The sequence below is a fragment of the Alosa alosa genome, chromosome 19 (genome assembly GCF_017589495.1).
Source record: "Alosa alosa isolate M-15738 ecotype Scorff River chromosome 19, AALO_Geno_1.1, whole genome shotgun sequence".
Classification (NCBI taxonomy): domain Eukaryota; kingdom Metazoa; phylum Chordata; class Actinopteri; order Clupeiformes; family Clupeidae; genus Alosa; species Alosa alosa.
This window is the reverse complement of record NC_063207.1, coordinates 23,144,575-23,172,237: the sequence shown is the minus strand read 5'-3', so window position 1 is coordinate 23,172,237 and position 27,663 is coordinate 23,144,575. Positions and strand designations below refer to the sequence as shown.

Below are 27,663 nucleotides of genomic sequence, written 5' to 3'. Positions count from 1 at the left end.
TCAGTGATCATTTGTAAAGCCATAGTCATTAGTAAAGCCATAGGCATAGTCAGCATTCAAAAGTTTGTTTTGGTAATACGATTTTGTATGCTTTCTAGTATCAAGCCCTAACAGAGAATTTCCTTCATAAGAGCTCTATTTGATAAACAATAAACAGCAAATAAAATGTTGTGTACTTTATTAAATGAACAGAAGATATTCCAAAGCCACAGATCAAACTGAATTTCAAGGTAAACTATTAAACTATTACACAGTTTTTAGTCTTGTCATTTCCAGCACTTCCTGTCACCATAAGAACCCTCTAGTTTTAGATAAGAGATACGGATCATCCTTTATCATTTAACATAAACGTTTCCTGCAGGACAACATTAGCAAATGGTTTTAGGATATGAGGCATAATATGTTCTAAGTCACTTGTCAGAGGCAGAATATGTCAACATGGCACATTTTTTTCCCAGCAGCGAGGACCTTTTCTAGAATAACGTCCTACCTCATGCGGCATGCTGGAAACAAAGCATCCCTACTGCATCCTGATTTCCCAGTCCCTACCCACTCCCAGACCCAGGCCTCCCAAGACCAACGTGTGTTGATCTTCTCCGTACTGGAACATCACCGGAACTTGGACACCTGTGAACGGGAATGGCATAATGTCTGCACTATTCAACATTGCAGAACAAGAAGCATCAGCTCACAGTCCTTTTTTAATGTCATATTCATGCATAACTATTGGATTGGATTGGATTGGATAGTCTTCAATGTCCCCTAGGGGCAATTTGGTTCACAGCCAGAACCCACACAAATACACTTAATCAACATAAAACATGAGATAATAAATAAATCACAACATAATACACATATACAAACTGTAAAAGCACATACACTTGTGGAAGATTATAAAGAGTCTGAATGTCAGCATAGCAATGATAAGCAAATGCAAGTTGACTTATAACTTGTTAAGAAACCCAGCAGCTGATGGGACAAATGATCGTAGGTATCCGTTGGACCTGGCCCGCCTAAGAAAAGTATATTCTATATATCTATCATATCTGAATATAATTTAATTCTTACTCTGTCACAAGAGATGGAACAACTCATAATAGAACATGTGCCTTACAGCTGCACTTACTGCATTACTGACACATACAACAAAAAAACCTCCAAAGTGAAGGAAAGCATTTTTTTAAAACAGTGTGATGATGTGACGATGTGGGATACCTGAGACGTGAGCGGTCACTGCTGATGGCTTTCTCCTCATGCCCAAAAAGAGCACAGACTGCACTGAGCTGCCCGTGGCAAAGGTGCCTTCCTCAGAAAAACGACTGTGGAAGGAGGTAGGCCATGATCATTTATACCTTTGAAGGTGTTGCTGCTAAACACCAGGGTCCTCCTGGCACTGCTATGACTGTCCTGGTCACATTATTGACCACAGAGCAGGTTTATACTCCACACCCATAGACATGTAATCTCCTGCTCTATGCACTGATGGTGATAGTTAAAAAGAATGAACATATGCAAGTAAGATGAAAATAGAGGGGAGAGTGTTGATGAAATCACCCTCAAATTAGTTTGAGTAGCAGATTAATGTCAGAAATGAAGGTGAGTTTTCAGTAAGTCCCTCTGACCTGCATGAAAGACTCCCTGGCTTCATAAGGAACCTGTGCAAGGAGAATGTTTTCCTGTCTCGGTAATGAAACGAGTGCCCATCGTCCTCATAAAGCAGCCCCTCAGCACAGCCCTGCAAGGACAGCACGGCTCAGGACAGACAATCTCATATAGGTTCACATAATGCTCATGGGATGTTCATGTCCATATGAAGCTCTCTTGGTACATGAATTAATAGGCCCCCAGTGGTGTACACAATTTCAACAAAAACTGATTAACAAATAAGCTTTTCCCCCCAAAAAAAGTTGATTACCAGGGATCAGCACTAGGTAACTACTTCAGACTGTATCCCATTAATGGTGGAGTCTCCCCTTTGTATCCATGCTGACCAAGAGGAATGGATAAGTTTTAGATAAGTTCCTCACCTTGGAGTCCAGCGCAACAGTCAGGCTGAGGGGGAGCTTCTGAAAGTCCGAGGAGCAGGAGCCATTGCCCTCTCTCCTGGGCACCACTGTGCCCCCTCTCTGGAACACAGGGACCTGCAACACAGGCCACAACAGGGTAGAGGACGTGAGAAGAAGAAGAAGAAGAACAACAACAACAACAATGCTTCATAGTGAAGGAACAGCTAAGAGCTGAGAATCTGTCTCACGTTGTCCAATGTCACAGGGTGAGCCAGGTTTTGATCTCCACTGAATGCTTGTGCAGAGTCAATATCATACCACAGCTGATGAAAGAAACACAAACATTTTAACTCCTAAACAGTAGTTGCGTTTACATGACGTTTTTTTTCTTTTAAAGAAGCCCTATGCAACAATTTTAGCAAAAATGACCTTAAAGGAATTATCCGGAGTAAAATGCACTTTAGATCAATTTACGGATGATTGGGAGTACATACGTTGAGTTGACATCAAAATCATGTCATTCGGATGTGTTTTGAGAAAGTTCGATTGGCCGTTTTCAGTCAAAACTCTTTAGCCTGGAAGTGACCCGGGCATGTCATTTCGCCGCTACAAAATGCTATTTTTATACCTCTTCTACAGTTCCAAACAACATTACACTTACGTGGTAGTGAGAAGAAGGTCCCTAAAGCCAAACCGAAGTATCCCGAGGTCTTTATGTGGTCGGATAGAGAGTCCAGAATGAATTTCATCAAGCTGTACCCCGACAATCTAAATTGTTCTAAAGTGCATTTTACTCCGGATAATTCCTTTAATTATGCAGGTTGAGAGTCGTTCTGATGGTTCTACAACACTTTCTGGGTTGTTTGGTGGGTGCTTCGTCTCCCTCTATCGCTTCTCCGCGGAAAAAACGAATATGCAACTTTCTGAACCCGGACCGGGTAAATCTGGATGTAACTCAACGGAAGTATCCAATTGCGCCTCGAAAATGTAGTCAGATTGTAGTTTCTAAGGAGACTGCAAAACGGACGCCAATGTGTTTGCTCGACCGTTTTATTGTGAGCCCTCAGAGCCCGTCTACGGAGAGCCTTGCCACTCCGTATTAAGTCCCATTGTACCGAATTTTGGATGCAATTCCACCAGAGTTCCACTGATCTCTGAGCGCGATCGCCATGAGTGCAGAATGAATGGGAGTCAATGGAGCTAGACGGCTAAATTTGTCTCTTTCACCTGATTGTCGTTGACAAATCTCAGATTTGATTGTAGTTTGTATAACTTCAACATGGGTTATAGGTCAAAAGTTGAATGAACGAGTACTTATGTCCTTTTGATTTCTTACAGGTTGGGTCGTTGTTGCACTTAAAGGAGAATTCCGGTGTGATATTGACCTAAAGTGTATTGAAACATGATACCGAGTGTGAACGTATGTCTCATAGCCCATCTCGACTTGTCCCCTGCACTCCAAAATCTGGCGCTAGTTAGCCGATGCTACCAACAGCCTTTTCAGTAGTGGTGCTTCGGCATCGGGCTAGCCATGAAAATAAATCACTGTTTTACACCCATTTACGAGGCTCAATGTATCTCCACACTTCATTGGTAGACTTCCGAGGGCCCTGACATTTAAAACGAGACATTGAGAACTTTGAAAAAGCACTGGTAGTTTACTTACAAGACGATTTATACAGACAGTATCTTCACGGAAGTTTAACGCTTGCAGCCATCTTGAATTTAGTCACCGATAAGTCGAAAGCAACGAAGTAAGAATGAACAGGTATGATAAGGGATCAGATTCCAAAAATAATTCAGTGGAAATGCATGGATTCCAGTTGCTGCTACTGGAAGAAACTGGAATCCATGCATTTCCACTGAATTATTTGGACGAGCGCCCTCATGTGGAACCACAGAAGGAACTGCAACCAGTTCAGTTTTCCGAGAGTGGCAGTTCTCCCCTTATTAGACATTCTCTGGACCCCTGTATGTGTTTAGCTTGGTTTCTTAATGGCTAGCTTGCTAGCTAGTGGGGGTTTAGCGTAGCAGTCACTTGCTACCGAAGCTGCAGGGGGAGCTATGTCGTGAAAAATGTGAGCCCAAATCCGGCGAAAACCCAGAAACAGCGAAGGAATAACCAGACCTGCATAGGGCTTCTTTAATCAGATTGAAATGAATCTGATGAAAAATTTTAACCAAACTGTTTACTTGAACGCTAAATAAACCGATTGGCATTTACATGGAACAAGCATTTAATCATATAGAAGCTCCTAGTTGTAATGCCGCCAACAATCGGAGTACCTGTTTACATGGGTGGATTTTTCAATCGATCAGATTGTCAGAACGGAGTACACCACCTCTCTCGATCTGATTGGAAATTTAGTCGGATCGGGCTGAATCCGATCAGATGAGTTGTTTACATGCGGCATTTTTATTCCGATCGAGCCACTACTCCGTTTGTAATCAGATTAAATGTGTACATGTAAACGGGGCTAATGTTAAATACATGTTAAAACTCTTTGATGAAGCTGAATATCTCACACCTCTTTGATGCCAGGGAGGAAGACCATAACTTCTTTAACACCTGGTGCAGTTACAGGACAAGCAAGAAGTGCACTACCTATAAATAGAAACATAAGGCTCAACAACAGCTATCCACAATGCAAAAACAGCTTATCTAATTAAATCTAACCAAGTGTTATTCATTTTATATCAAGATCAAAAAATCTAGTTGGTATTGTTTTCAGTATAAATAGACTTACCTAGTGCTTTCCCGTTAAATCATTTGACTTGATTTAATAAGAGTTTGACTTATTTTAAGACAACTTATCATAAAAACAAGCAAATTTGGCTACCAGTGCGTTGAGCAAATTTGTCTTGATAAGACTCCTTAAAATACTGTCAAAAAGTCAAAAATAACTAAAATAACTCTTAATAAATTAAGTCAAAATGATCTTTCCAGGGTGCTAGGCATGTCTCTTCATACTAAAAACCATACCAAATATATTTTTTGATCTTGATATAAGACTAATAACACTTAATTCATTTGCAGTGTAATATAACAGAAATAACAGTACCGGTAAATAGCAATAATATAATAGTAATATAGTTGTAATAATGTTAACACATTCTGGGTTATATTTACCAATCATATACTCATGGTCCACTCTGAAGGTGCTCTGTTCTCCAGGGAACTCTACCCACAGGGGTCTGGTACAAACAGCATAGACACAACACAGCACAAGAACTCATCACTGCATGTTAACATGTGTACATGGTAGCGGCATTTGGCCTTCACAGGCACCATTCAATGGCTTCTGCACTTCCTAATAATGAGTTAGTCTAAATGCTACTCACCACCTCTTTATCTATTACTATATTTTAACTCAAAACTATAGGCCCCTCATCTCAATTCTAAGTAGCATTTACATCATGTGAATAAACATTGATTCATATGAACATCAAACAACCCAAACTCTTCAGGGCAAAGTCATCATATTTCCTGTATTTCCATTTTGGTGTCCTACCTCATTGGAGGGAGAGCAGAGGTGTGGGCCTGATGGAAGAGCGTGTACCAGTAGGGCAGAAGACAGTAGCGCTGCTGGATGGCTGAGCGGATGCTGGCCGTCACCGCCTCGCCAAAAAGCCACGGCTCGCGGCGCTTGGTGCTCTTGTTTGCGTGGCCCCTGAAGAACGGCTGCAGGGCCCCGGCCTGGTACCAGCGCACCAACAGCTCTGGCTCGGGGTTCCCCACAAAGCCTCCTACATCAGCTGAAGGAGATGGGACATTAATTCATTGAGTGCCAAAAACGTAATATTACGTTTTTCCTTCCCATGCGTTGAGTGCCAAAAACGTACTGTAATATTACGCTTTTTTTTTTTTTTTTATTACAAAACTAGACACTCTAACACACCTTATATGTGATTTTGGGAACTCTGTGATGAATGGAAATTAAATATATGACAATTGAAAACTCATGAAAACGCACTTTCTAGTCATTTTATCTGGACATTTTATCATAACTCGGCTTTTGATGGTTGCCGCTTTGGGTCGAATCAGTGACGCATGCACGTCAGCTCAAAACCAGGCCATTTTCATGGGTCTAACACTAGGTGGCAGTCTCGCCAGGTCTCGCTAGGTCACTTCCCGGAAACTTTACGGGCAACACTTCATATTTCATGAAAGACGTTATATCTCCATTTCTAGAAAAAAAAACAGGGATTTTGATGAAAACTAGCCACTTTTTAGCTTGGGAACAGAGGCGTGAAGAAATACACGGTTTGCACCAACTGAGAGCTTAAAGTCTCACATTTCAAACAAGCTATTGTATGTGTTCATAGCTATAACACAGAATAAGCTGTGGCTGTACAAAAATCATCAACAATGGTCTAGATTGCTGGCACTCTAGGACAAAGCTTCCGAAAACAGCTTGGCATTCAATGAGTTAAAGGAACATGGCAACTTTTTGGGTAATGAGCTTATTTGCCGTCTACACCAGAGTTAGATAAGAGCACACATACTCATCTCTTCTCTGTGCGTGCAATTACCTAGTCTGACACTGTTAGCCTATGTTAGCATAATTCACTGGAAGTGGGTTAGACCCGTTAGCCTACAGCTAGCTTACAGCGGGGAAAGTAAATATTGAACACGTCAACATTTTTTTCAGTAAGTATACTTCCAGTGAGGCTATTTGCATGACATTTTCACCGGACATTAGTATTAACATAGGTAATCCACACATATAAAAAAATCCAAACATTAATGTTCATACGTAGAGTTATGAGTAAAAAAGTGGAATGCCACAGGAAAAAAGTATTGAACACGCCTACTGAAATTTCTTAAATACTTTGTGGAAAACCCTTTATTTGTAATTAGAGCTTCAAGGCATTTCCTCTATGACGAAACTAATCAGTCGCAGTATTCAGGTGTGATTTTGGCCCATTCTTTTAAACAGATAGTCTTTTAATATTGAAGATTCCAGGGGTCCCTCTTGTAAATCCTGATCTTTAGGTAACTTCCAAAACTGTTCAATTGGATTTAAGTCAGGGCCTGAATTTCCTTTCTCTGAAACCAATTGAGAGTTTCCTTTGCTGAATGCTTTGGATCATTGTCCTGCTGGAAGGTCTAGCCATGTCTCATCCTCATTGTTCTGGTGGATGGCAAGATTCTCCCAGAAAAAATGGCTCCATTCATCATTTCTTCAACTGTATGAAGTCTGCCAGTACCATGAGATGAAAAACAGCCCCACACCGTGATGCCTCCACCTCCAAACGTCACTGTTGGTATGGTATTTTTAGGGTGATGCACAGTGCCATTTGACATCCAAAGAGTTAAATTTTGCTCTCACCTGACCAGAATACATTCTCTTAGTATTTCATAGGCTTGTCCAAATGTTGTGTAGCAAACTTTCAATGAGCTTCGACATGTTTTTCTTCAGTAATACAGTCATGTGGGGTGAGCGTGCATAGAGGCCATGGCGGTGGAGTGCATTGCCTATGATTTTCTCTGTAACAATTGAACCTGCTGCCTCCAAGTCTTTCTGGAGTGGTCCTTGGCTACACTTCTGACTATCCTTCTGACTTCCTGGTCAGAAATCTTGTGAGGAGATCCTGTGCATGGCCGATTGATGATGCAGTGATGTCCCTTCCTCTTGCAGATAATGGCTCCAATACTGCTTACTGGATGATTCTGAAGTTTTGAAATGCATCTGTAACCAGTTCCATTGATATGTTTTGCAACAATTATGTTGCAAAGGTCTTGGAAGAGCTCTTTGCTTTTACCCATCATGACATGTTTCTTGTGTGACAACTTGGTAACGAAAAACCTTTTTATAGCTCATCAATATGTACTAACCCAGCTTACATTAATTTGCACAGATAGGAGGGATAATTCCTCTCTAACTATGTATAGATTTCAGCTCGTTCCTTGCCATTACTTGCCTTTGTGTACTGTTTTTTCTTAGTGTGTTCAATACTTTTTCCCTGTGCCATTCCACTCATAACTCTACTTAGGGACATTAATGTTTAACTGAATGATTAACTGAAAAAAATGTTTGACGTGTTCAATACTTATTTTCTCCGCTGTATAATGTGCAGCAATCTAATATCCTATATCTATATCTATTATATAATATATAATATGTATGTGTGTGTGTGTGTGTGTGTGTGTTACTATACCAATCTCTAACACTAATATTTCTCTTTCAAAAATGTGCACTGTTGCAGTGGGCCAAAATGGTCATGGTAATCATGAGCAAATCACCTCCACAGAAGGCAATGCCTGCCAGACTTATGGACAGCAGCATGGGGATGCAGAACTTCAGGTGATCCCAAGTGGACTCTGTGTCTCCTGTCCAGACTGCACCTAGGGCACAAAACTAATGCATGTGAAAATAAAAACACATACACCATCCCAGTAGCTCGCAATTACCAACCATCACACACATTTCTGTGTGTGTGTGTGTTTCGCTGGCTTACCAAGCCTCTGAGATCCAGCGAAGAAAGAGCGTGTCAGAACGAAGGGCCTCTCGGTTCCACCAGCGCGTGTCATCAGCCCGTCCACTGTGGCCATGTGCTGAGAGATGCAGGAGGACAAGAGCTGATATCTATTGCTAACTTGGCATCAGCTCCATATCGTGAATCTTTTTCAATCTAGTGGAGCCACCACCCACCTGGTAAAAGCCGTAAAGATTGTGTAGATCCCGGTGCTCCCAGCCCCCGCGATGCACCGCGTTCTTCGGCATTGTCTGCTCTGGACCATAGAACACTGAGGGCTCGTTCATATCGTTCCAAACAAACAAAGAGTCTGTAGATCCCTGATAGAGAAACATGTCAATTCGGATTGGCATAAATAGTCAAATGAGCTCCATGTGGTGGCTTCTTCTGAGACTCACTTTGTACTTGTTGAGAGAATAGCATCTAGCGTACCAAGACCTGGTCTGTGGACAACTGAAGTCCAAGTAATTGGAGTCACCTATGAAATACAGTAAGGCAGTACATCTACTGTATGAGAAATGGTAGAAGTACAGGGGTCCAGAGAATTGCAAAATATCAAGGAACCTAGTGTTTCTTGCATTTCACATATATGACACAAAGCAAAGCAAATTAACTTTAAAATTTTAAAATTACAACTAGCTGAAAGTCTCTGATAAAAAAGTATATAAAGTAAAGTTCAAACTTCACCTGGCCAGCAAGAGCCTGTGTAGACGCCTCCATCTTTGACCTTCACAAAATGGTCTCCATCTCTGGCCTCACAGTAAAGGGACCAGTCAGGGTCAACCTTAATATGGGGGTCACTGATTACCACCATCTGCAACAGACAGAGATTACTGATGCTACAGCATTTTCAGATGTTCCTACTCGTTCTTTCGATGAGTGAGATTGTGAAGGCAGTCTTACCTTCCTTTTTTTCCTCGCCAGGTGTTGTTGGAGTGCAACAGGGTTGGGGAAGTGTTTTGAATCCCAGGTGAAGTAGCGTTTCCCATCTGTGTGCTCAATGTCCAGCCATATCACATCGTAAGGGATGGAGTGGTGGTCAAAGCCAGCGTCCACAGACTTCACATCCGCTTCGTCTTCATAGTTCCAGCGGCATTGGTGGTATCCAAGAGACCAGAGTGGTGGAAAAGCTTGGAAGCCTAATGGAAGGAGCAGAATTGATCACACATAACTGCCCTCCATCACAAAGAACCACATTCATGATTGTGGATGCACAGCCATCGCTATACTGAATGACATCCGCACCTGTCAGCTGTGCATACTGAGTGAGGACCTGCGAGGGCGTGGGTCCTGTGAGGATGAAGCAGTCAATCACTCCGCTCTCTGAGATCCAATGGACGTCTGTCTGGATGGGCGTTCTACTCCTATTCACTGGGGCTGCTACGTCCTCCTGTGAAGAGCAGCAGAAATTAATTGTGAACACTATATAATATAATAAATTAATATCTTATATATTAATATATAATTAATACAAAACACATATCTACAGTTAGTAGCTTAATAACACAAATCAAGCCAGATGACTAAGGTTAAAGCCATCACCAACACTAATGTTACCTCACTATCTTTGGGGTGGTAGTGCACATCTACAAGGGTCTCAGAAGCATTGAGCCAGAAGAGCCCCAGGGTTTTGTCAGACTTGTGTGCAAACAACAGTGGCACAGAGCCGTAGAGGCCTAGCCGGCTGTTGGTACGGTAGCCAAACACATCCAGGTTGTACAACCTGTATGGCTCGCCACCACTGCAGAGGCACAGACAAAGACAGCAATATTAAAATGAAGTTTATGCACCATCCACACATTTTGAACTCAATACCATTCAAAGTTTCTATTAATGTCAGTGGTTGTTAGACCTGGTGTCTTTCAGTCGGAGTCTATCTGCATGTTCTGGAATGCCATACACATGGTTGAAGCCATGGAGGCAAAAGTCCATACCAACAGAACTTGGACCTGGGATAGAAACAGGCTAATTGATTCACAAGCCAATGATTATACTGAAAGAACAAAACTATAGGAGAGGACCTACCATTGGCTTTCACATCTACAAATTGTCCAAATCTCTCTCGCCATAGGCCTGATGGATCTCCCTAATATCACAGAAAAGAAAGCAATGTCACTAATTCAACAAAAAAATAATTAATGGCTTGAAAATGAAAAAGAGGGAACCTGACCTGATTTAATGTGGAGTCATGCCTGTCAAAGCAAGCAAGAGGATGAGTGAGTGAAAGTTGAAAAACTAAAATTAACTGAATGTAATTGAATTGATTTAAGTGTGATATAGGCCTATGGCAAGGTGTTAGGTGCTAGGTGTTAGGTGCTACTACAGAAGTTCTAATATATCTAAAATATGCTACACATGGTCATATACCAAACGTATGCCCCAATATTTTCGGTATATAACTATGAAGCAAGAACTATGTAACTAATTCAATTAAATACTCTGCTATTTAAGAAACATTTTTTCTGGCGACTACCTAGGCAACTTGATGCCTGTGATTCTCACTGTGAACGGTTGAACTACTGTTTATGTTCAAAAGAACTGCTTCATGGTGGAATCTCCATTAACTCTACTCTGGTGTAAACCCACCTTGGAGGATCTTGCAGGGTCTCAAACAACGTCCGCCCATTTGGATTGAGAGTGGCGATCACCTCTTTCACACAAAGGACATCCAGGCTGAAAGGAGTCTCTTGGATCCATACTTGGTGCTGACCCAAGCCCCAGGAAAGTGTGACAGAACCTTCACCTTTCCTTTCCACACGTAACCTGCCACACACACATACTATCTATCACGCAGGCTACTAAACTGACTGGAAAACGATAAGCAGACCAAAATAACTAACTTCCATGTATTCACAATGTGATCTAGTAAGAATAGTTGGACTGTTAAAACAATGACATGAAATAGTAATAGTGTTATTAATGTAGTAATATTAAATAACATTGAAATAGTAATAATGTGTCTTTATAGAAAGTCATCAATGACTTGAACAAATGGTCAACAGGTTACCAGTGAAAATTAGCCTGGCCAGACCAATCTCAATCTTTTTAAGATTGAACATTAGTCTGGGGAGTCAGCTCTGTATTTCCTACTGCACAAGAGGCGTGATCAATGGGTATAGTTCGAATGACTCTGTACGCAATTGGATAGTCCTTCAACCAATCACACCAACGATCTGGGAGCGCCTACGTGGATAAGCCAGTTTGTGATTGGTCCCCACATATTTGTAACAGAAGTAGTATAGAAAAATGTGGAGGTTTCCAGCCTGAGCTGCAGGGCGAAATCGGGCTGGGTTTACCCAGTCTTAATGAAAATATCCTTCATAGTTTGTTTCACTGAGAACCATCTTAACAGGGTTTGTGATGTTACCATGTCAAGCTCATTTTATAGGGCTACTGAGAAGGCTATTATAGAATTTATGTTGTCAATTATGTCCTTCCAGATGTTTGTCTGACAACTTTTAGTCTGATAATGTTTAACAATGGAGTCATTGAACAAAACGTATGTCAGGCTTACTGTTCATACACCGGGTCTTCAATCAAAACATCTGGAACTCTGTAGCGTATTTTAACTGGGTGGATCTCATCTATGGTAATTCTTATAGTGCTCTCCCGACATACCCTCACTTGCAAGAGCAAATGCACCTGTGAGTAACACATTGCAATCGGTTGGACATATGCATACTTTTACTGAAAATATTCATCTCATCCAAGAGTTCTCTTCTCTCTCTCTCTCTCTCTCTCTCTCTCACACACACACACACACACACACACACACACACAAATCTCACTGCATGAAGCTCCCAGAGCATGAAGCACTGGATGAGGCCTACCTGAGATTTTGTCTCAAAGAGTTCCAAACTGGCCCCTTTCTCTGTCAGTGCTAAGCTTTCCAGAGTGACACAGTAATGCACACCAGGATTTTGTTTATGCCGTCTAGAAATCAATCATCAAAAATGCCTACAATTAGTGCACTTTCAGTTAGAATCCCATTAAGCAACACAAGGTAACTACACCCTACCTGTAAAATGCTATATGATCACTTTTCTTGAACATTTCTTTCCACCCGTCATCAAGAGCGACGCTGAAAGAAACATGAAATAATTTAATTTTAGGTCTGTAGATAGATAGATAGATAGATAGATAGATACTTTATTGATCCCCAGGGGAAATTATGTAATTAATGTAAAGACGTGGTATATATTTTATTTTAAAATACTGTCAAATGATTGACATCGCACCAGTCGCCTTTGTACTTTAGTCAGACAAAAAAAAACATGCACCAAAGACCACCAGGAAGTTAATTTGCAAAGCAAGGCAACGCTGCATACATACTGACATAACGTGCATGCTACCTCTCCGTTTTTGTAGACTCTTCATTAGCCATTAATTTCAGCAAGTTTCAGTCGGCAGGGTCAAACAAGGCTACCTGCGAAAAAAGTAGCCTAACTAAAAGTAGTGAAACTAAAACCAAAGATTGTTAAGGCGGAGCCAGATACTTCCTCGTAGTTCATGTCTATGGGCGCGAAATGGGGATCGAATCCTGTCTGCATAAAGAGGCGTGTCGATGACGTATTGATGAGCATACGTTGCAACCGGCCAACAGCAGCGCCATAAATAACCGGCGCACACCTGATATAAAGTCGATTTTCTCCAGACTGGAATGCTCAAAAATGCTAAAAATGTTACCCCCCCCGTGCGATCCGGGTTCCCGGAAGTGGCTCCTGATGAAATATCTTGCTCCGCCTTAACAATCTTTGCTAAAACATTGCAGGAAATCTGATAATAAGTATTGCGCACTAAGGGCGCAACACGTACAGATAAATATGACTGCCCTAAAATGAAACTCTGCGTAAATTTATGTCGTTAGTGAATATCCCAAACAAACCATACTGATACACACATTGCATCATCATACAGCGCCAGTGTACCCTCCTGGTTAATGTAGTACTCGTTTCATATAGCTCTGTTTCTATTTAATCACATGCCTCGTACATTAATTGTAGACCTACTTCAATTCCTTTTGCAAACACAACGGTGGCAATGGCAAATAACACAATCCCCATGATCCCATTTGGTGAATTGAAATCAGACATATGGATAAGTGGAGGAGTCAAATCCTCTGCTAACATCTGGAAAACGTCGGGAAGTCGCCCTCTACTGATGCTTATTTGAAGTAGCCTACCCGGAAATAAGGTGGAATTTATTTGTGTGAGGTGAAGATGCCATATGTCACGCTATACTTGTCATGCTTCCTATATTTAATTTCACATATTCCTGGAGATTATGGAGCAGAAATCTCCTTATGGAACTTAGAAATAAGTCCGGTAAGTTCTTTCAATGCTGCTATTTTAAATTCAACTGAGGTTAGATAATAATTTCCTAAGACGATATAGAAGATACACACTGTGCTTTCAGCTGCTGCTGTTGTTTGTTTTGAATTCTTACTTGCCCATACATTGTCTGCATTGTAGTAGTTGTTGAATTTGGCCGCATTCTTCTTGAAGACTCCATATATTTAGCCCAGTGAATGTTTGTATTTCGTGCACTTCCTGTAGTTCTTCATCAGATGCAGCAGCTACTGTCAGAACAGAAGCAGATCAAACAATTCTCAAGAGTGCAACAACCAGGAAAGCTAACAGATCCGACAGCATATTGCAACTGTGTCGAATATTTCTATACTCTTTGACTGTTACGAGATGGAGCTTTAGGGCCACGTTAAATAAAACGTTAATGTTTGTTATGTCTTGCTTTGTGGACTACTACTATTTCATGTCAAAGCAGTAGTCCATACGCCCGCTCATCGAGCATCGCAGGCCATGGTATGGCCTGATCTTATATGTATTTATCACTACCTGGTCTGCTTTCAGGATGATCATTCTGCAATCTTCCGAAAAACACTCTATGCTAACAGCACTATCTTCATGAAATGTGAGTCAAGAGGATAGATCTCAACTTATTACAGGCTTGCCTTTGAAAGATAAAGTAATGACTAGAACGCTTCTTTTCTAGTTACAAGTAAAAGGCCATGTGATGAATACATGACTTTCAACATATCCTGGTATCTTCGCTCCTCTATTTGTTTCAATGAAGTATTCAACACTCCAGTGAGTAGAATTTTTTTTTCTCTCTTTCTTTTTTCCTTCTCCTAGGTATGTTTTAAATATACATGTTAAATTCGGATCATGCAAGTATTTTAATGAAATTTGTTTAACATAACATTGTTGTGACATTTGACCTTGCTTGACGTGACACCATGTTAGAATGATGTTCTGCTGTGTCCCTTTTCAGGATGACAAGGCCATGGAGATTTGGAAGATTGGAAAAAACATGCTAAAAGATGGCTGGAGTGGCCATTACAGCGAAGGCTTCATCTACTTTGACAACTGCTCAGCTCTCCTCACATCTCAAGTTAGTAGGAGAGCAACAGGCATGCAGATGCTGTGGCATAACTATTTAACCAGTCACTCTTCTGATGGCTTACATGTGTCTGTTTGTGCTCTCCTCAGTCATATTACAATGCATTTCTGCCAGCTCACTCTCTTGACAGTCCTGCGGTGAGTCTTGTTGGAATTACATTTATTAGAATCCATTGTATTGTTACAGATTATATTTGATTTTGAACTGCACATTTTTGGGACTATTTCTCAAACCTGTATCGTAATTTCAGGAATTGTATCCCTAAACCAGTGATGAAAAAGTATTTTTGTACTATTGAGGACTGAAACCCTTTTTAATCAGGGCTTTGTCATTAATAATGTATGCTTCTGAATGAGAAACCTTAATGCAGGGAAATGACATGACCTATATGGCGAGTAGTTTGTGGTGAGGCAAAGGACATTTGTAATATACTGTAAACCACTTACATAAAAGGCAGTCTTTTTTTACAGTATGGTATGGTATGGGTTAAGACAATGTTCTGATGTGTTTTGGGTAAGAAACACATTTTGGTGAACAACAGTCATGTTTTTGTCCTGGACTTGGTATGTTCAACAGGCTAAGAAGGGCATTTCTCTGAATCAGAATGAAACACTCACTTTTGAAGACAAACCAGTGAGTTTTTGTTCTTTTTACACTGTTTGTATAATGTCTGTTGGTAGCTGTAGTTATGTCTGCTGTGCTGAGAGAGTCTTGTATCTTGTAGGCAATTGGTGCTGTGGCCAAAGCATGGTCAGACAGCCCTTACCTCTTCATCGTGCAGATCCAGATGGGCCACCGTGAAGGGGAAGAGGAGAAGCCTAATAACGATCAGGACAAATATTCTTTCACAAGTGAGTGAGACACTTTTTTTCTTTGTTTGTTTTTAAGAAAGGCATTCATGCTGTTTGTAATCTGATGTGCAGCTTGTGTTGACGCCCTGATTTTGATGTGTATATTTATATGTGAGTGTCTGCACGTTTATTTTTAGTGACCGTTGAGATGAAGGGCCCCCGGGAGTACTCGTCACCTGCAGACTGGCCCCTCATGATGGTATGTTTTCCCCTGAATCCCCCCTTTCCCTCAGCCATGTGGGGGCTGCGTGTCTTCATATACACACACCCTTCTGAAACATTCTTCAGGTCACCAGCCCTGTTTGTGTCTTTGTAAACCCATGGTAACAACCTTCCTTCCCTGGCAGTTCTACATGGTCATGTGCATCGTATACGTGTTCTACGGCGCTCTGTGGCTGCTCTGGTCAGCCTGTTACTGGAGGGACCTACTGAGGATCCAGTTCTGGATAAGTGCCGTCATCATTTTGGGAATGCTGGAAAAGGCTGTATTTTACTCCGAGTACCAGAGAATTCGCTACCTTGGCGATTATGGTGAGTCCAAACCCTATTTTGTAGAATATTTGCGAGTTGCAATTGCTTTTTTATTTTTCTGTATTGCTCCCAGTTGTGGAAAGATGATTTATGATTTATGGCACTTTCATGCCCGCTGTCTCATAAAACCTGCTGTATTTTCCTTAAGTTCAAGGCACAGTTATATTTGCTGAGCTGCTGTCTGCACTGAAGAGAACTCTGGCACGAATCCTGATGCTCATTTTCAGCCTTGGCTATGGTATTGTCAAGTAAGTCTGACTGCAGTGCAATGATTAACTCTTTACCTTTACCTGCCCCCTGCCAGCAGATGAACCACAACACTCAGAGAAATGTCCTTAGACCAGAGTTATCAAATCAAATCAAATTATTTAAATAAAGGATAAAAAAAAAATCATGACACTGTCACAACCGTGTGTCATCTGATCTTTCTCCTGTCTTGCTCCCAATGATCTTCACCAAAAGAAGAAGCTACTTTTTGTCTTTTGAGCAGCAAGAAATGTTTGTGCTGAATGCTCATATCCGTGTTCTGTTCCACAGGCCGAGGCTGGGGACCACTGTTCACCGGCTGGTGGCAGTAGGGTTGCTGTACCTGCTCTTCTCCTCTGTGGAGGGAGTCCTCAGGGTGACTGGGGTGGGTCGCAGCTCTTCTTAGTTCCTGACCAGCCAGCGTTAAACAACTGTCACTATAAGCTGTGATCATATTGAAAGATTGCAAAGCTATATGACTACAGTATACAGCTACAGCTTTTAACGTCCTAATGTACAGATACAGATAGATATACAGATAGTTCGATATTGCTAACTTACAACAACCTGCTGTGTGATTTATCGCTAGCATGATCTGATTCAAAGCTGCTCTGCCTGTGATGAGTGAAAGGTTAAAACAAATTATTTCTTCACTTTGCAGGGTTTCTATGGCACCGTGGCGCTGGTGGCCAATCTCAGTCTCTCACTCATTGACTCTTGTGTCATGTGGTGGATATCCTTTCTAAAGAATGAAGGACCTTCAAGGAGTGCATACATGACAAACACTGATTGAATATGCAAATATGTTCTTGTTCTTGTTGTGTGCAAACTTGCTTGTATACAGAGGGGTATACTGTGAAGCAAGGTTACCCAGGTAACCTTGGGAGTAACCGCTGAGCTCCGAACAACACCGTCACCATAGAGACAATAGATGCTCAGTCAGTGCAGTATTCTTTTAGAGATCAGCTGTTGCTCCCAAATTTCCCTGTTATAGCCAGTTACTTTGCTGCTTGGTACAGCCCTCAGGTGTTTGTTAGTATTTGTGACTTTTATTTATGTTCCTTTACTGTGTAATGTGCACATCTACATGAGTCTGTCCCAGACAACAAAACTTCTTAAGCTACGTAGAAATGTAGTGAAGCTTTCTTTATATCGTCACTTTACCAACACGCTCATCTTTTCAGTGTTTGGTAAGGATACTTGTAAAGTATTTGTTTCTTTCTTTCTGTGCGTGGGTGTGTGTACATGCGTGTTTGAGTTAATGCAATGCCGATGTCCATTTTTGCAGCTTCTATTGTATTTCTTATCTGGACCACCAAAGTCTTCAAATGTGTTGACTGCCAGACGGTGAGTAAGAGTTAGCTGAAGATACATTTCCATATTTTTTTGTGTATGGCACTATTACACACACACATTCAACCCTGGTAATGCATATTCTGCAGTGAAGACCTGACGAAGTATTTCTTTGTTAACGTGAGCTTGATGCTTTCTTTACTAACTAAACTCAGTCACGTTACTACATTCTCATTACATATTAATGCACATGTCTTATTTTATCCAAAGCTATCTATGCACAGTAACCATACTAGTGTTATAACAGGAACACAAATTATAGTGCATGAAATTACATATTGCATTTCAGCGAGCGGTCTTTTGGGCGAGAGGAGAGAGTATAGAGAATATGTCATGAATATGTTACATGTATGTCATCTCTGTGTACTCGTCAGGCATGGAGAGATCTCTGGGTGGATGATGCCTTCTGGAGGCTCCTCTTCTCCATCATCCTACTGGTCATTATGGTGCTGCTGCGGCCTTCAGTCAACAGCCAGAGGTCAGTCAGGGTGTATGTGTAGGTGTGTGACTGAGGACAGGAAACCATTCCTGTAGTGTTCCATGTTATTGAAATGTGGCAGATGTGGCGGTCCCCAATTAACTACAGAGACAGGAAATTATTAGTGTCAGCTATACATGTTATGATACAAGGGATTAGGTGTGTAAGAACACATTTATCAAACTTCCATCAGTGTGTGAGTGAGCGGTGTATGGTAATAAAAGGAAAACATAGCTATCACAGTTGAAATGTAATGAGTCATACAAATACAGTATATCAGGTAGCATCACTGTAGCCACTGTAGGGCCTCATAAAGGCTGTGTGTGGATCATAGCCATATTTAGTGTTCTTGTACTCAAGAACCTATGTTATACTGGAATATCAACTATTTCACTGGTTCTTTTATGTGATTCCGTCAGGTTCTCCCATTCTCCTCTCATAGACGATGACGATGAGGAGGAGGAAGACGAAGCCAAAGAACCTATGTTAAGCACAGCTTTTGGTGAGCTACAACATAAACCAACAACTTTCAGACTTGTAGACATTTTTGGTGGTTGGACTTGATCATGCTAATGATTTTTTTTTTTTTTAATGATGGTCAGAGGGCATGAAGATGAGAGGCACGAAGCAGGAGACCAATGGCTCCCAGAAGCTTCTCAGTAAAGAGGTGAGGACCCTTTATCTGTGAGGGCCATAATCTGTGCTTATGTTTCACAATATTAATGTATATTCTATGTGAAAATAAGCATAGAATTGGGGGCAGCCGTGGCCCACTGGTTAGCACTCCGGACCTGTAACCGGAGGGTTGCCGGTTCGAGCCCCGACCAGTGGGAACGGCTGAAGTGCCCTTGAGCAAGGCACCTAACCCCTCACTGCTCCCCGAGCGCCGCTGTTGTAGCAGGAAGCTCACTGCGCCGGGATTAGTGTGTGCTTCACCTCACTGTGTGTTCACTGTGTACTGAATGTGTTTCACTAATTCACGGATTGGGATAAACGCAGAGACCAAATTTCCCTCACGGGATCAAAAGAGTATATATAATACTTATACTTATACTTATATATATATATAAGACTTGTGGGTATAAGGTAATTAGTCTGTTTTGTTTATTTGTTTTTATTTTCTGTCTTAACTTTTTATGAAAGTCAATTTCATCATATCAAAGTATAGGTATTATTATTATTATTATTATTATTATTATTATTATTATTATTATTGACCTTAATTAACATTAATAATAGGTATTATTATTTACCTTTTTATTACATTTGACTTCATGCTTGATGCACTTATGCATGGACGTAGTCGCATTCCATGAGCTGGGATGTGGGAAATGGCATTTTCATTTTGCTTTGGTGGTGACAGGATGAAGACCTTAAGTGGGCGGAGGAGAACATTCCAACATCGATGGCTGATGTGTGAGTTATGAACACCACTGGAACACTACATAATACTGTAACGCACCTGCAGATTCTTCACGCTGCATAAAGATATCTGAAGGAAAAGTTCAGAATAGGCACATTGTACTGTATGTTAAACTGTACGACCGGAACCACAACAGATAGTAATACATAGAACATTTATTGAGGTGCCATTTTTTTGTGATTCTCTTTTTCCTCATGTTCACAGAGCCCTTCCTGTTATGTTGGATGAGGAGGAGGTAAAGGAATGTCTTTCTTTGTTTCCTCATCGTCTCATGATGTCTGGTCATATTTTCATCTAATGCTCTGTTTTAGACAAAACCAAAATATAAATGACCTCACATATTCTGTCTACACCCCCTTCCCTATTTCCTTTGCAGGACATTCAGAAAACTATAATGGAAAGATCAAAAATGGAATAGTAAGGAGGAAGGAGTGACACACCTGTACACTGGACGGCTGTAAATGTTATGTAGTCTGCCTGCCTGGTGCTTGGACATTACTGTTTAGATGCACATGACTGGCATCTGGTCTTTTGTTTTGTATATATGGATCAGCAGTGCTGTAGAGTCAGCGCTGCCAAGTTAGTTCAACTGTTGAGATTTTACTTACTTGAGCCTGAGTATGCCTTATCTTGTTTGCAACATCATGTATTTATAGTCACTCATAAGATTGTACATTTTTGGTGCACCATGCATGTACTGTGTTTATTGTTTATTGTTACTTTCCCATCACAATTCCCCTATTCCTTTCCATGCCAAATACTTTTTTGTGCAATCTATTACAGGGATAGTCAAGAAGTTATTTATTTTTTTGGCTATGTGAAGTCTTAAATGGGAAGTATAGGGGTATGATATTTATAGGCTAATTAAGTTTAACTTTTTGAGTTCAAGTTTCTTTGTGTGTTTTTGGGGGTAATTAAACTTTGTAACAAACGCTATTTTGTCACAATATATTGAACTATTTTATTTTATACACATTACTTTCACATATGGGCCCTTTTAATCTGTTTAATACAGTCTGGCTGATCCAGCCAAAATAAGCTGAGTGGTAATTTAGGTGTAGCTTAATATAAAACATGTGTTTTAACAAAAAGATGGCTGATGTAGCCTAGACTAGACCAGAGAATGTCTGATTAGACTTATGTGAGAAGCCCCTCACCTTGATCTATAATTCGTCTCTCGTGAGTCCATGGGCGGGGATCACGTGCCTGTCACAACAGCATTAGTGCATCACTTCACTTGCTGAAGACTTGCTGCGTTTGTGTGGAAATGGCGAGCATATGAGGAATTAGCCAGCACCCTCAATAACTTTATTCACGCAGTTGACAGAGTACATCTGCCTGATCCAAGACGGACATTTTATATGGGAGAATGGGATGAGAAAGGCGTTGTTAAATCTCTGAGATTGTGGATGTTTTTATATAGCAGGCGAGCTAACTGTAGCTTCTTGACACTTTGGTGGGGTGCATATCTTAGCTAACTAGCAAAACAGCTAACCCCAGAAGCTGTAGGCTATAGCTATATAACAAAAGATTCACGGTTGAGAACATTTTATGAATTGACACGGTTATGGTGTTGGTAGTTTGGTGTAACAGAGTAACATGAAGCAAATTAAATGGGTGACTTTTATACCTTGGACACTTTGTTAAGTCAAAGACGATAGTTAACGTTAGCTAGTGGTGCTAGTTTGACAAGATGACTTGCTTGGTTAGTTGACAGTCCATAGTTGTTCCTTCAGTTAACGTTACCTTGGGTTGTCTTTGCAAAGGTTAGTCACCTAAAATAAGTAAGACGCTGTTCCTTTGCACTGCGTCTTTAGTCGACAAAATTACGTGTCTAAATAACCATAGAAATCATAGCTAGTTAGCCAGCTTTATCGGAGGCAACGTCCGAGACTGCTTCACCATGCATGATGCCTATGAACCCGTCCCTATCCTGGAGAAATTGCCTCTCCAGATTGATTGCCTGGCGGCCTGGGGTAAGTTCCTTTACCGATGTAGTACTTGGAGGCAAAGAAAACGAAATATGTGGTCGCTTTTTCATAGGTTAGAAGAAAGTGTCAGAACACTCAGTCGTCAACTTCCCTGTTAGCAAACGGTATGTTTGTGCTCGCTCCATGACCGAGGATTACATGCATAACTGTGGACTACGTTATGTTTTGATTCTGTATTTTCACTCTCTTCAGTATGTTTGAATTTCAGAATATAACATACTTTTAGACCTTTTTTGTCCTGTCTAAGATGACTTTAACGCGAACAATGCAGCAGTAACGTTACCCCTTTTTCTATGAACGTAACATTTGTCTTTGACTTAATGATGCTGTGGATATCTTATTCACAGAGGACTGGCTTCTTGTGGGAACAAAACCAGGCCATCTTCTTTTGTACAGGATCAGGAAAGATGCAGGTAAAATTAGTGATGGTGCCATAATGGTCCCACTTTAGGAATCTTGTAGAATTTTGGGACAAAATATTATAGTGATCATTATAGGATCTTACATACTATAGATATTATAGTATTTGGGGTCCTACTGTAGAAGTACTGTAACACTGTACTGTAACACTATAGAGGACAAGGAATGTTGTACGTTTTACAGAATATAATAGAAATATTATAGGGTTACTATAGTTCTTTTTTGTTAGGCCATGTTTCAAATTGTCTTTCTCTGTTCCGCATAGGTACCAATAGGTTTGAGGTGACCCTAGAAAAGTCCAACAAGAACTTTTCAAAAAAGATTCAGCAGGTACATACTTTGAGCTCACATTTCTGGCAGTGATTTCTTAAATTGGAGGACTTCTTTACACATGCACATTGTATTCTCAGAATAGAACATTTCTTTTAACTGGCTAAACTTATGCTATTTTAGTCATCCTTTTAGCTGTAGGACTGAGAGCTTGTTATTACTTTCCTTACTGTGCAAAGTGTATCTTTTTTAAAAATAACGCTACAATCAGAATGTAGTCAAGGAGCAATGATGATTTTTCATTAACTGCATTGCTTTTATTCACCAATGAGGCAAGACATAATATATTATTAATTGTAATTAAAGTTACAAATGTCTGACAAGTGTTGACCTGCTGCGCTACACCTGTGCAACAATTCATATGTTAATCAAGTGCATTTTCTTACCCCATAGCTATATGTGGTGTCACAGTACAAAATTCTGGTCAGCCTTCTTGGTAAGATTACTTTATTTGGACAATTGCTGTAATGTGCAATACCTTTGGATGTTGATGCGTGGTATTGATTTATGTTTTTGTTTGGGGGTATTGTTTTCCCTACAGAGAATAACATCCATGTTCATGACCTCCTGACCTTCCAGCAGATCACTGTTGTGTCTAAGGCCAAAGGGGCCACTCTCTTTGCTTGTGATCTTCAGGTCTGTTGTAGTCATGGTCTCAGATGTTGACTATTTCCTATTTCTTATTGCTGTCATTCGTATCTTACTCTCCTGTCCTTTTGTTGATATGTTCCTGTTTGTGTCTTTAGCAATCCTCATCTGGAGAGGCAAAGTTAAGGATGTGTGTGGCTGTGAAAAAGAAACTCCAGCTGTATTTCTGGAAAGACAGAGAGTTCCATGAGCTGCAGGTAAAGTCGTTGACATGCGGGAGGCGTTCATGAGCAGGGGTTGTGTGTGTCTTCCTGTCAGTGATTAAACATTGCTCTCTTAGGGTGATTTTGCGGCCCCTGACATCCCCAAGTCCATGGCATGGTGTGAAAATTCAATCTGTGTCGGATTCAAGCGGGACTACTACCTTATCAGAGTGAGTTCATGTTTTCTCAGTACTCAAAATATTCAGTGCCAGACATTCTAAACCAAATGGCTCATCCTTTAATGAAGTTAAAAAGCCTGGATGTGATCTGTTACGCAGAACTTCCTTGAAATCCTCTGTGCCTGTCTTCCAGATGGATGGCCGTGGAACTATCAAGGAGCTCTTTCCTACTGGGAAGCAGCTAGAGCCCTTGGTTGCCCCACTCGCTGATGGGAAAGTGGCGGTGGGTCAGGATGATCTCACAGTTGTGCTGAATGAGGAAGGAGTTTGCACCCAGAAGTGTGCCCTCAACTGGACAGACATTCCTGTCGCCATGGGTACTGTTCTAACGTTTATATCTTTTGTTAAGTTCAACACTTTGACCTCTAGAATATCTTATGCTAAATACCCTACATTTAAGCAGTTAGTCATTTAGTCAAATTGTTGTATTCTTCTGTCAAGTTTTCTCCATTTACAATAATGGCTCAGCCTCCCTTCGGCTTGTCCTCAGTTCACATTTTCCCTACATGAGACAAAGATCAGAGAGTTTTTTAGAACAACAATGACAAGAAGCATGAAACAGTTAGAGATGGAGCTCCAAATATTATTTACAGGGTTCCCACAGGTTATAGAATTTCTGGAATATCATGGAATTTCGGAAAGTCTATTCCAGTCATGGAAAGTCAGGGAATTTTATTATTTTGGGGGCAAAGTCATGAAATATCATGGAATTTTGTTGGCCAAAATACATTCATATAAATATATTTCCACTCAGAATTGGTGTATATCTGGTTATTAGTGTTACTGCTTGCTTGAGTAGTAGTGATTAGCCCAACTTTGTTTATTCAATGCCCATTTATTAATTTCCCACTCTATGCGACTGTTCTGAAATCTTTGCTCGTTATATTGTACCCCTTCATTATATAGTAGGCCATGGAAATTCTTTTTTTTTTTTGTCAGGGAAGGTCAGGGAAAAGTCATGGAATTTTACATTTCATTTACAGTGGGAACCCTGTATTTAGGATCATATATTCTACATCCACCACAGAAAAAGTAAAAAAATAATTAATAAGGTTTTTTTGTGTTACAGTGATCAGAAATGCTGGAGCATAATGTATATTTGAAATACTGATATATATATATTATAACGTTGCTAGTATTTCAAATATACATACATATACATACTTATGCAGTACATAGTATAATACTACTCACGTTCCATGATTCTTAAGTGTAGCCTGTTTTGGAGTATTGGCGACCAAATTATACAGCTGATTGTACATTTCTGTTTTGGATCAGTCTCTTTGTAACGCAATGTGTAATTGAAACCGTCACTGTAACTGATACCTGCACGGGGAGCTTAGCTGCAAATCCATAAATAAATATGAAACGGTTGCTGCCAAATATTGACTATTAACTAAAGCTACCTGACCAAGCCAAGCTGTTTTTCACAGATGTATATTTACACAGATGGGCACTGATCACACATAAACACCTCTAAAAAGATTTTTAGAAAAATATGAATGTTACATAATGATTCTTGTATGGAACTTTTGAAGCATTTAATGGCTTTGTGGAAATATGTTTTAGACCACAGGTATTTAAAATGCTTTCATCTAGTATCACAAGCCTGGACAAGCAGTGCTATTTCAGCAGTTCCCCAGTTGCTCAACAGAGGGCGCATGATCCTATAATGACCTCTGTTCCCTGAGTGTGGGAAAAGCTCAAGGTGCCCCAAAGAGACCCAGTGGGATGCCTGTCCAGACAGTAACTGCTTGTTCTGTCCTTCTTTCTACTCATCCAGTCCAGTGAACCTTTGAGCGACCTCCCTCTCTATCAGTCCGATCTTTCCTTAGCCAGCTTCTCTTTCCAGATAAACCTGCAAGCTGAACAGGGACTGTTGGATTCCCTTCAATACAAATGACAATGCAGATGTGAAAGAAGTGTGTGTGTGTGTGTGTGTGTGTGTGTGTGTGTGTGTGTGTGTGTGCGCGCGCTTCTAACGAAATGATGGCAAAAGCAACAAGCCATCATCCTCTTTTCAGTTACCCGTTTTCTGTTTTTTTTTTTAGCACTTTTACAGAAAAAAAAAGGAAATAATCTCTTATTGTTCAGGTTACCAAACGCAGGCTGGACCTACTTCCCCATTTAAACTGCTAGAGCAGTATGGTTTTTAATGAATTGCATTTTACAGAAGTAGAGCTGTCCCCTAAAGTAACCGATAGTCATTTCCTCACCACATTCAGATGGCGGCTGGATGAAGGTTCTAGCCCAGGGCTCCTGCCTTCTGTCTCCAGCCACATTTCCTGCCGCTTACCATCCCAAGAGACTAGGATGGCCCTGAACTTTAGCTTTGTTGCAGAGGCTGATTTAATTTCGCCACATCCTTTCCTCTCAAATACAAACATCCATCTTTTGTAAAAAGCTATTGTTTCAATTCTCATGCGTTGTGTTATTTTTGTACCAATATTTTTTACCAGTGTCTTTTTTTTTTTTGGGGGTCAGTTTTTTTTCCTTCTGTTTTCTGTCTTTTATCTTTCCAACATACCAACCCCTCTCCCCCTCTTTGTGTTGATCAGAGCACCAGCCTCCGTACATCATTTCCGTGCTTCCGCGCTACGTGGAGATCCGCACCTTTGAGCCGCGACTGCTGGTGCAGAGTGTTGAGCTGCAGAGACCTCGGTTCATCACCTCTGCAGGGTGAGAGACGCCTCGTCCCCTTCACACACTTCAGCATTCACGTATATGTGGAATACAAAAGTGAACAGAACAGTCTGGAGGTTTTTTTTCTCTTAATGGAATCAGTCATCAATGACAAACATCCACTGACTAGGCTACCAAAGTCACCACCAGCATTTTGAGGAGATGCCGTTATGATGCACTAGCATAGCTTTAGTCAGCATGAAACTGCACTTCTATTTTTAAAATGGCACATCTATTTTTAAAACCTTTGATGATGAAATAGGTGTTAACTGAGGCAAATCACACTTAGAGCAGTATCTTAAAATCATCACAAAACATGAACAAAATGTCTTGGGCTGAAATGAGGGAGTTCTCAAGTATAGCATAGTGGCCTGTAACTAACCTATTTGTTAATACATGTATGGCTTACTTATACTATACTATGTAAGGGATAACCCCCGTCGAGGTGTTCTGTTATACGGAATTAATGGACGAGGGGGGAGGCAAAGTTTCCTCCGCCTGAGTCCATTAATTTCGTAAAACAGGACCCCTCAAAGGCCGTTATCCCGCTTATCACCCGGTTGCCACTATAGGCAATAATCATGCCTTAATAGCACGCAAAGGAAACAAGCGGTTCCGTTTAAAAAGAAGCCGACTTGTTCAGTTTATATTTGGCCCTAACATCATAGCATAGACAGTTAGCTTGTTTACAGTTGATTCCATTGTTGCAAAGCCTGCTTCCAGGCTCAACCATCTTCCTACTATGGTTGTTATATATTTTTTACCAGATCTACTTTATAGGTGTCCCGTTATTCAGAATTAATAGCCACACCGCCATCCAATCAGAAAAGATTATTTCTTTTCGCCGGGTGATAAACTTACTTGTATTATAGTATAGATACCTTATGTTAGAGGAACATCAGTATCTTTGGTCATCTTTTGGGCAGATGTGTTTGTATTGCCATGTGAATGGTACCTATTGAATGACTAAATGTAATTACTGGAACACCAGCTGCTGAGTGGAATTGGACACCAGCAGGAAGCCTCAGGTGTCTCGCTGTCTTATATTTATTCATTAGCTGACTTGTTTTCTGGTGCGTTTTATGTAACAGTTAAACTTTCTCCCCTGTGGATAAGTAAAACTGAAGTGTCTCTCTCTCTCTCTCTCTCTCTCTCTCTCTCTCTCTCTCTCTCTCTCCCCCTCTCTCCCCCAAACCTCTATTCTCTTTCTGTCACAGGCCTAACATTGTGTACGTGGCCAGCAACCATTTTGTGTGGCGCCTTGTGCCCGTCTCCATTGCCTGCCAGATCCGGCAGCTTCTGCAGGACAAGCAGTTTGAGCTGGCTCTTCAGTTGGCGGTGAGCAGCCCCAGCCCCACACTAAACACCCACAGGCTCCCGCAGCACTCGGGAAGAACAAGCTCAGAATGCAAATGTGCACTGCAG

The 27,663-nt window shown here is 40.8% G+C and overlaps 3 protein-coding genes across 6 annotated transcripts in view; 2 read left to right on the top strand and 1 right to left on the bottom strand.

The window, feature by feature from the left end:
* Window positions 1-161: 161 nt before the first annotated feature.
* Window positions 162-13,012, bottom strand: ganc (glucosidase, alpha; neutral C). Of its 3 annotated transcripts, none has more exons than XM_048227832.1 (24): window positions 12,819-13,012; window positions 12,505-12,567; window positions 12,317-12,419; window positions 12,001-12,128; window positions 11,073-11,249; window positions 10,657-10,678; window positions 10,512-10,572; window positions 10,339-10,435; window positions 10,044-10,227; window positions 9,732-9,876; window positions 9,390-9,625; window positions 9,174-9,300; window positions 8,885-8,964; window positions 8,663-8,806; window positions 8,469-8,565; window positions 8,254-8,355; window positions 5,519-5,762; window positions 5,137-5,201; window positions 4,535-4,611; window positions 2,255-2,329; window positions 2,028-2,141; window positions 1,623-1,735; window positions 1,216-1,319; window positions 162-627 (listed from the first exon to the last, which is right to left on the bottom strand). In XM_048227832.1, exons 2-24 carry the CDS (start codon window positions 12,537-12,539, stop codon window positions 521-523), a joined length of 2,637 nt encoding a protein of 878 aa, XP_048083789.1. In that variant the 5' UTR covers window positions 12,540-12,567; window positions 12,819-13,012; the 3' UTR covers window positions 162-520. The 3 variants fall into 3 exon arrangements, with proteins under 3 accessions (XP_048083789.1, XP_048083787.1, XP_048083788.1); XM_048227830.1 differs by having other exon boundaries at window positions 12,823-13,012; XM_048227831.1 differs by having other exon boundaries at window positions 12,839-13,012.
* A 633-nt stretch (window positions 13,013-13,645) lies between these two features.
* Window positions 13,646-20,717, top strand: LOC125284091 (transmembrane protein 87A-like). The gene is made up of 20 exons (XM_048227840.1): window positions 13,646-13,810; window positions 14,354-14,414; window positions 14,496-14,590; window positions 14,775-14,894; window positions 14,993-15,040; window positions 15,480-15,536; window positions 15,628-15,754; window positions 15,892-15,953; window positions 16,102-16,285; window positions 16,434-16,533; window positions 16,823-16,916; window positions 17,193-17,264; window positions 17,613-17,721; window positions 17,820-17,878; window positions 18,259-18,362; window positions 18,782-18,864; window positions 18,965-19,029; window positions 19,726-19,778; window positions 19,990-20,020; window positions 20,162-20,717. The coding sequence occupies exons 1-20, from the start codon at window positions 13,706-13,708 to the stop codon at window positions 20,201-20,203; spliced, it is 1,671 nt and encodes a 556-aa protein (XP_048083797.1). The 5' UTR covers window positions 13,646-13,705; the 3' UTR covers window positions 20,204-20,717.
* A 232-nt stretch (window positions 20,718-20,949) lies between these two features.
* Window positions 20,950-27,663, top strand: part of vps39 (VPS39 subunit of HOPS complex) — a 44,246-nt gene continuing 37,532 nt past the window's right edge. For both annotated transcript variants that reach the window (XM_048227321.1, XM_048227320.1), the window contains exons 1-10: window positions 20,950-21,761; window positions 22,124-22,189; window positions 22,462-22,526; window positions 22,920-22,962; window positions 23,068-23,162; window positions 23,273-23,371; window positions 23,455-23,547; window positions 23,690-23,873; window positions 26,115-26,235; window positions 27,456-27,576. In XM_048227321.1, the coding sequence (XP_048083278.1) occupies window positions 21,689-21,761; window positions 22,124-22,189; window positions 22,462-22,526; window positions 22,920-22,962; window positions 23,068-23,162; window positions 23,273-23,371; window positions 23,455-23,547; window positions 23,690-23,873; window positions 26,115-26,235; window positions 27,456-27,576 (960 nt within the window). In that variant the 5' untranslated portion in view covers window positions 20,950-21,688. The remainder of the gene's footprint in view (window positions 21,762-22,123; window positions 22,190-22,461; window positions 22,527-22,919; window positions 22,963-23,067; window positions 23,163-23,272; window positions 23,372-23,454; window positions 23,548-23,689; window positions 23,874-26,114; window positions 26,236-27,455; window positions 27,577-27,663) is intronic.

Coding starts and splice junctions, on each gene's coding strand:
- ganc (XM_048227830.1), bottom strand. CDS start 12,863: ATGAAGAGTCTACAAAAACGGAGAGGTAGCATGCACGTTAT. Junction 12,568..12,822: donor AGAGGTAGCATGCACGTTAT/GTCAGTATGTAT, acceptor TGTTTCTTTCAG/CGTCGCTCTTGATGACGGGT. Junction 628..1,215: donor AGTGACCGCTCACGTCTCAG/GTATCCCACATC, acceptor TCCCGTTCACAG/GTGTCCAAGTTCCGGTGATG.
- LOC125284091 (XM_048227840.1), top strand. CDS start 13,706: ATGCCATATGTCACGCTATACTTGTCATGCTTCCTATATTTAATTTCA. Junction 15,755..15,891: donor GGACAAATATTCTTTCACAA/GTGAGTGAGACA, acceptor GTTTATTTTTAG/TGACCGTTGAGATGAAGGGC. Junction 16,534..16,822: donor CTTGGCTATGGTATTGTCAA/GTAAGTCTGACT, acceptor TCTGTTCCACAG/GCCGAGGCTGGGGACCACTG.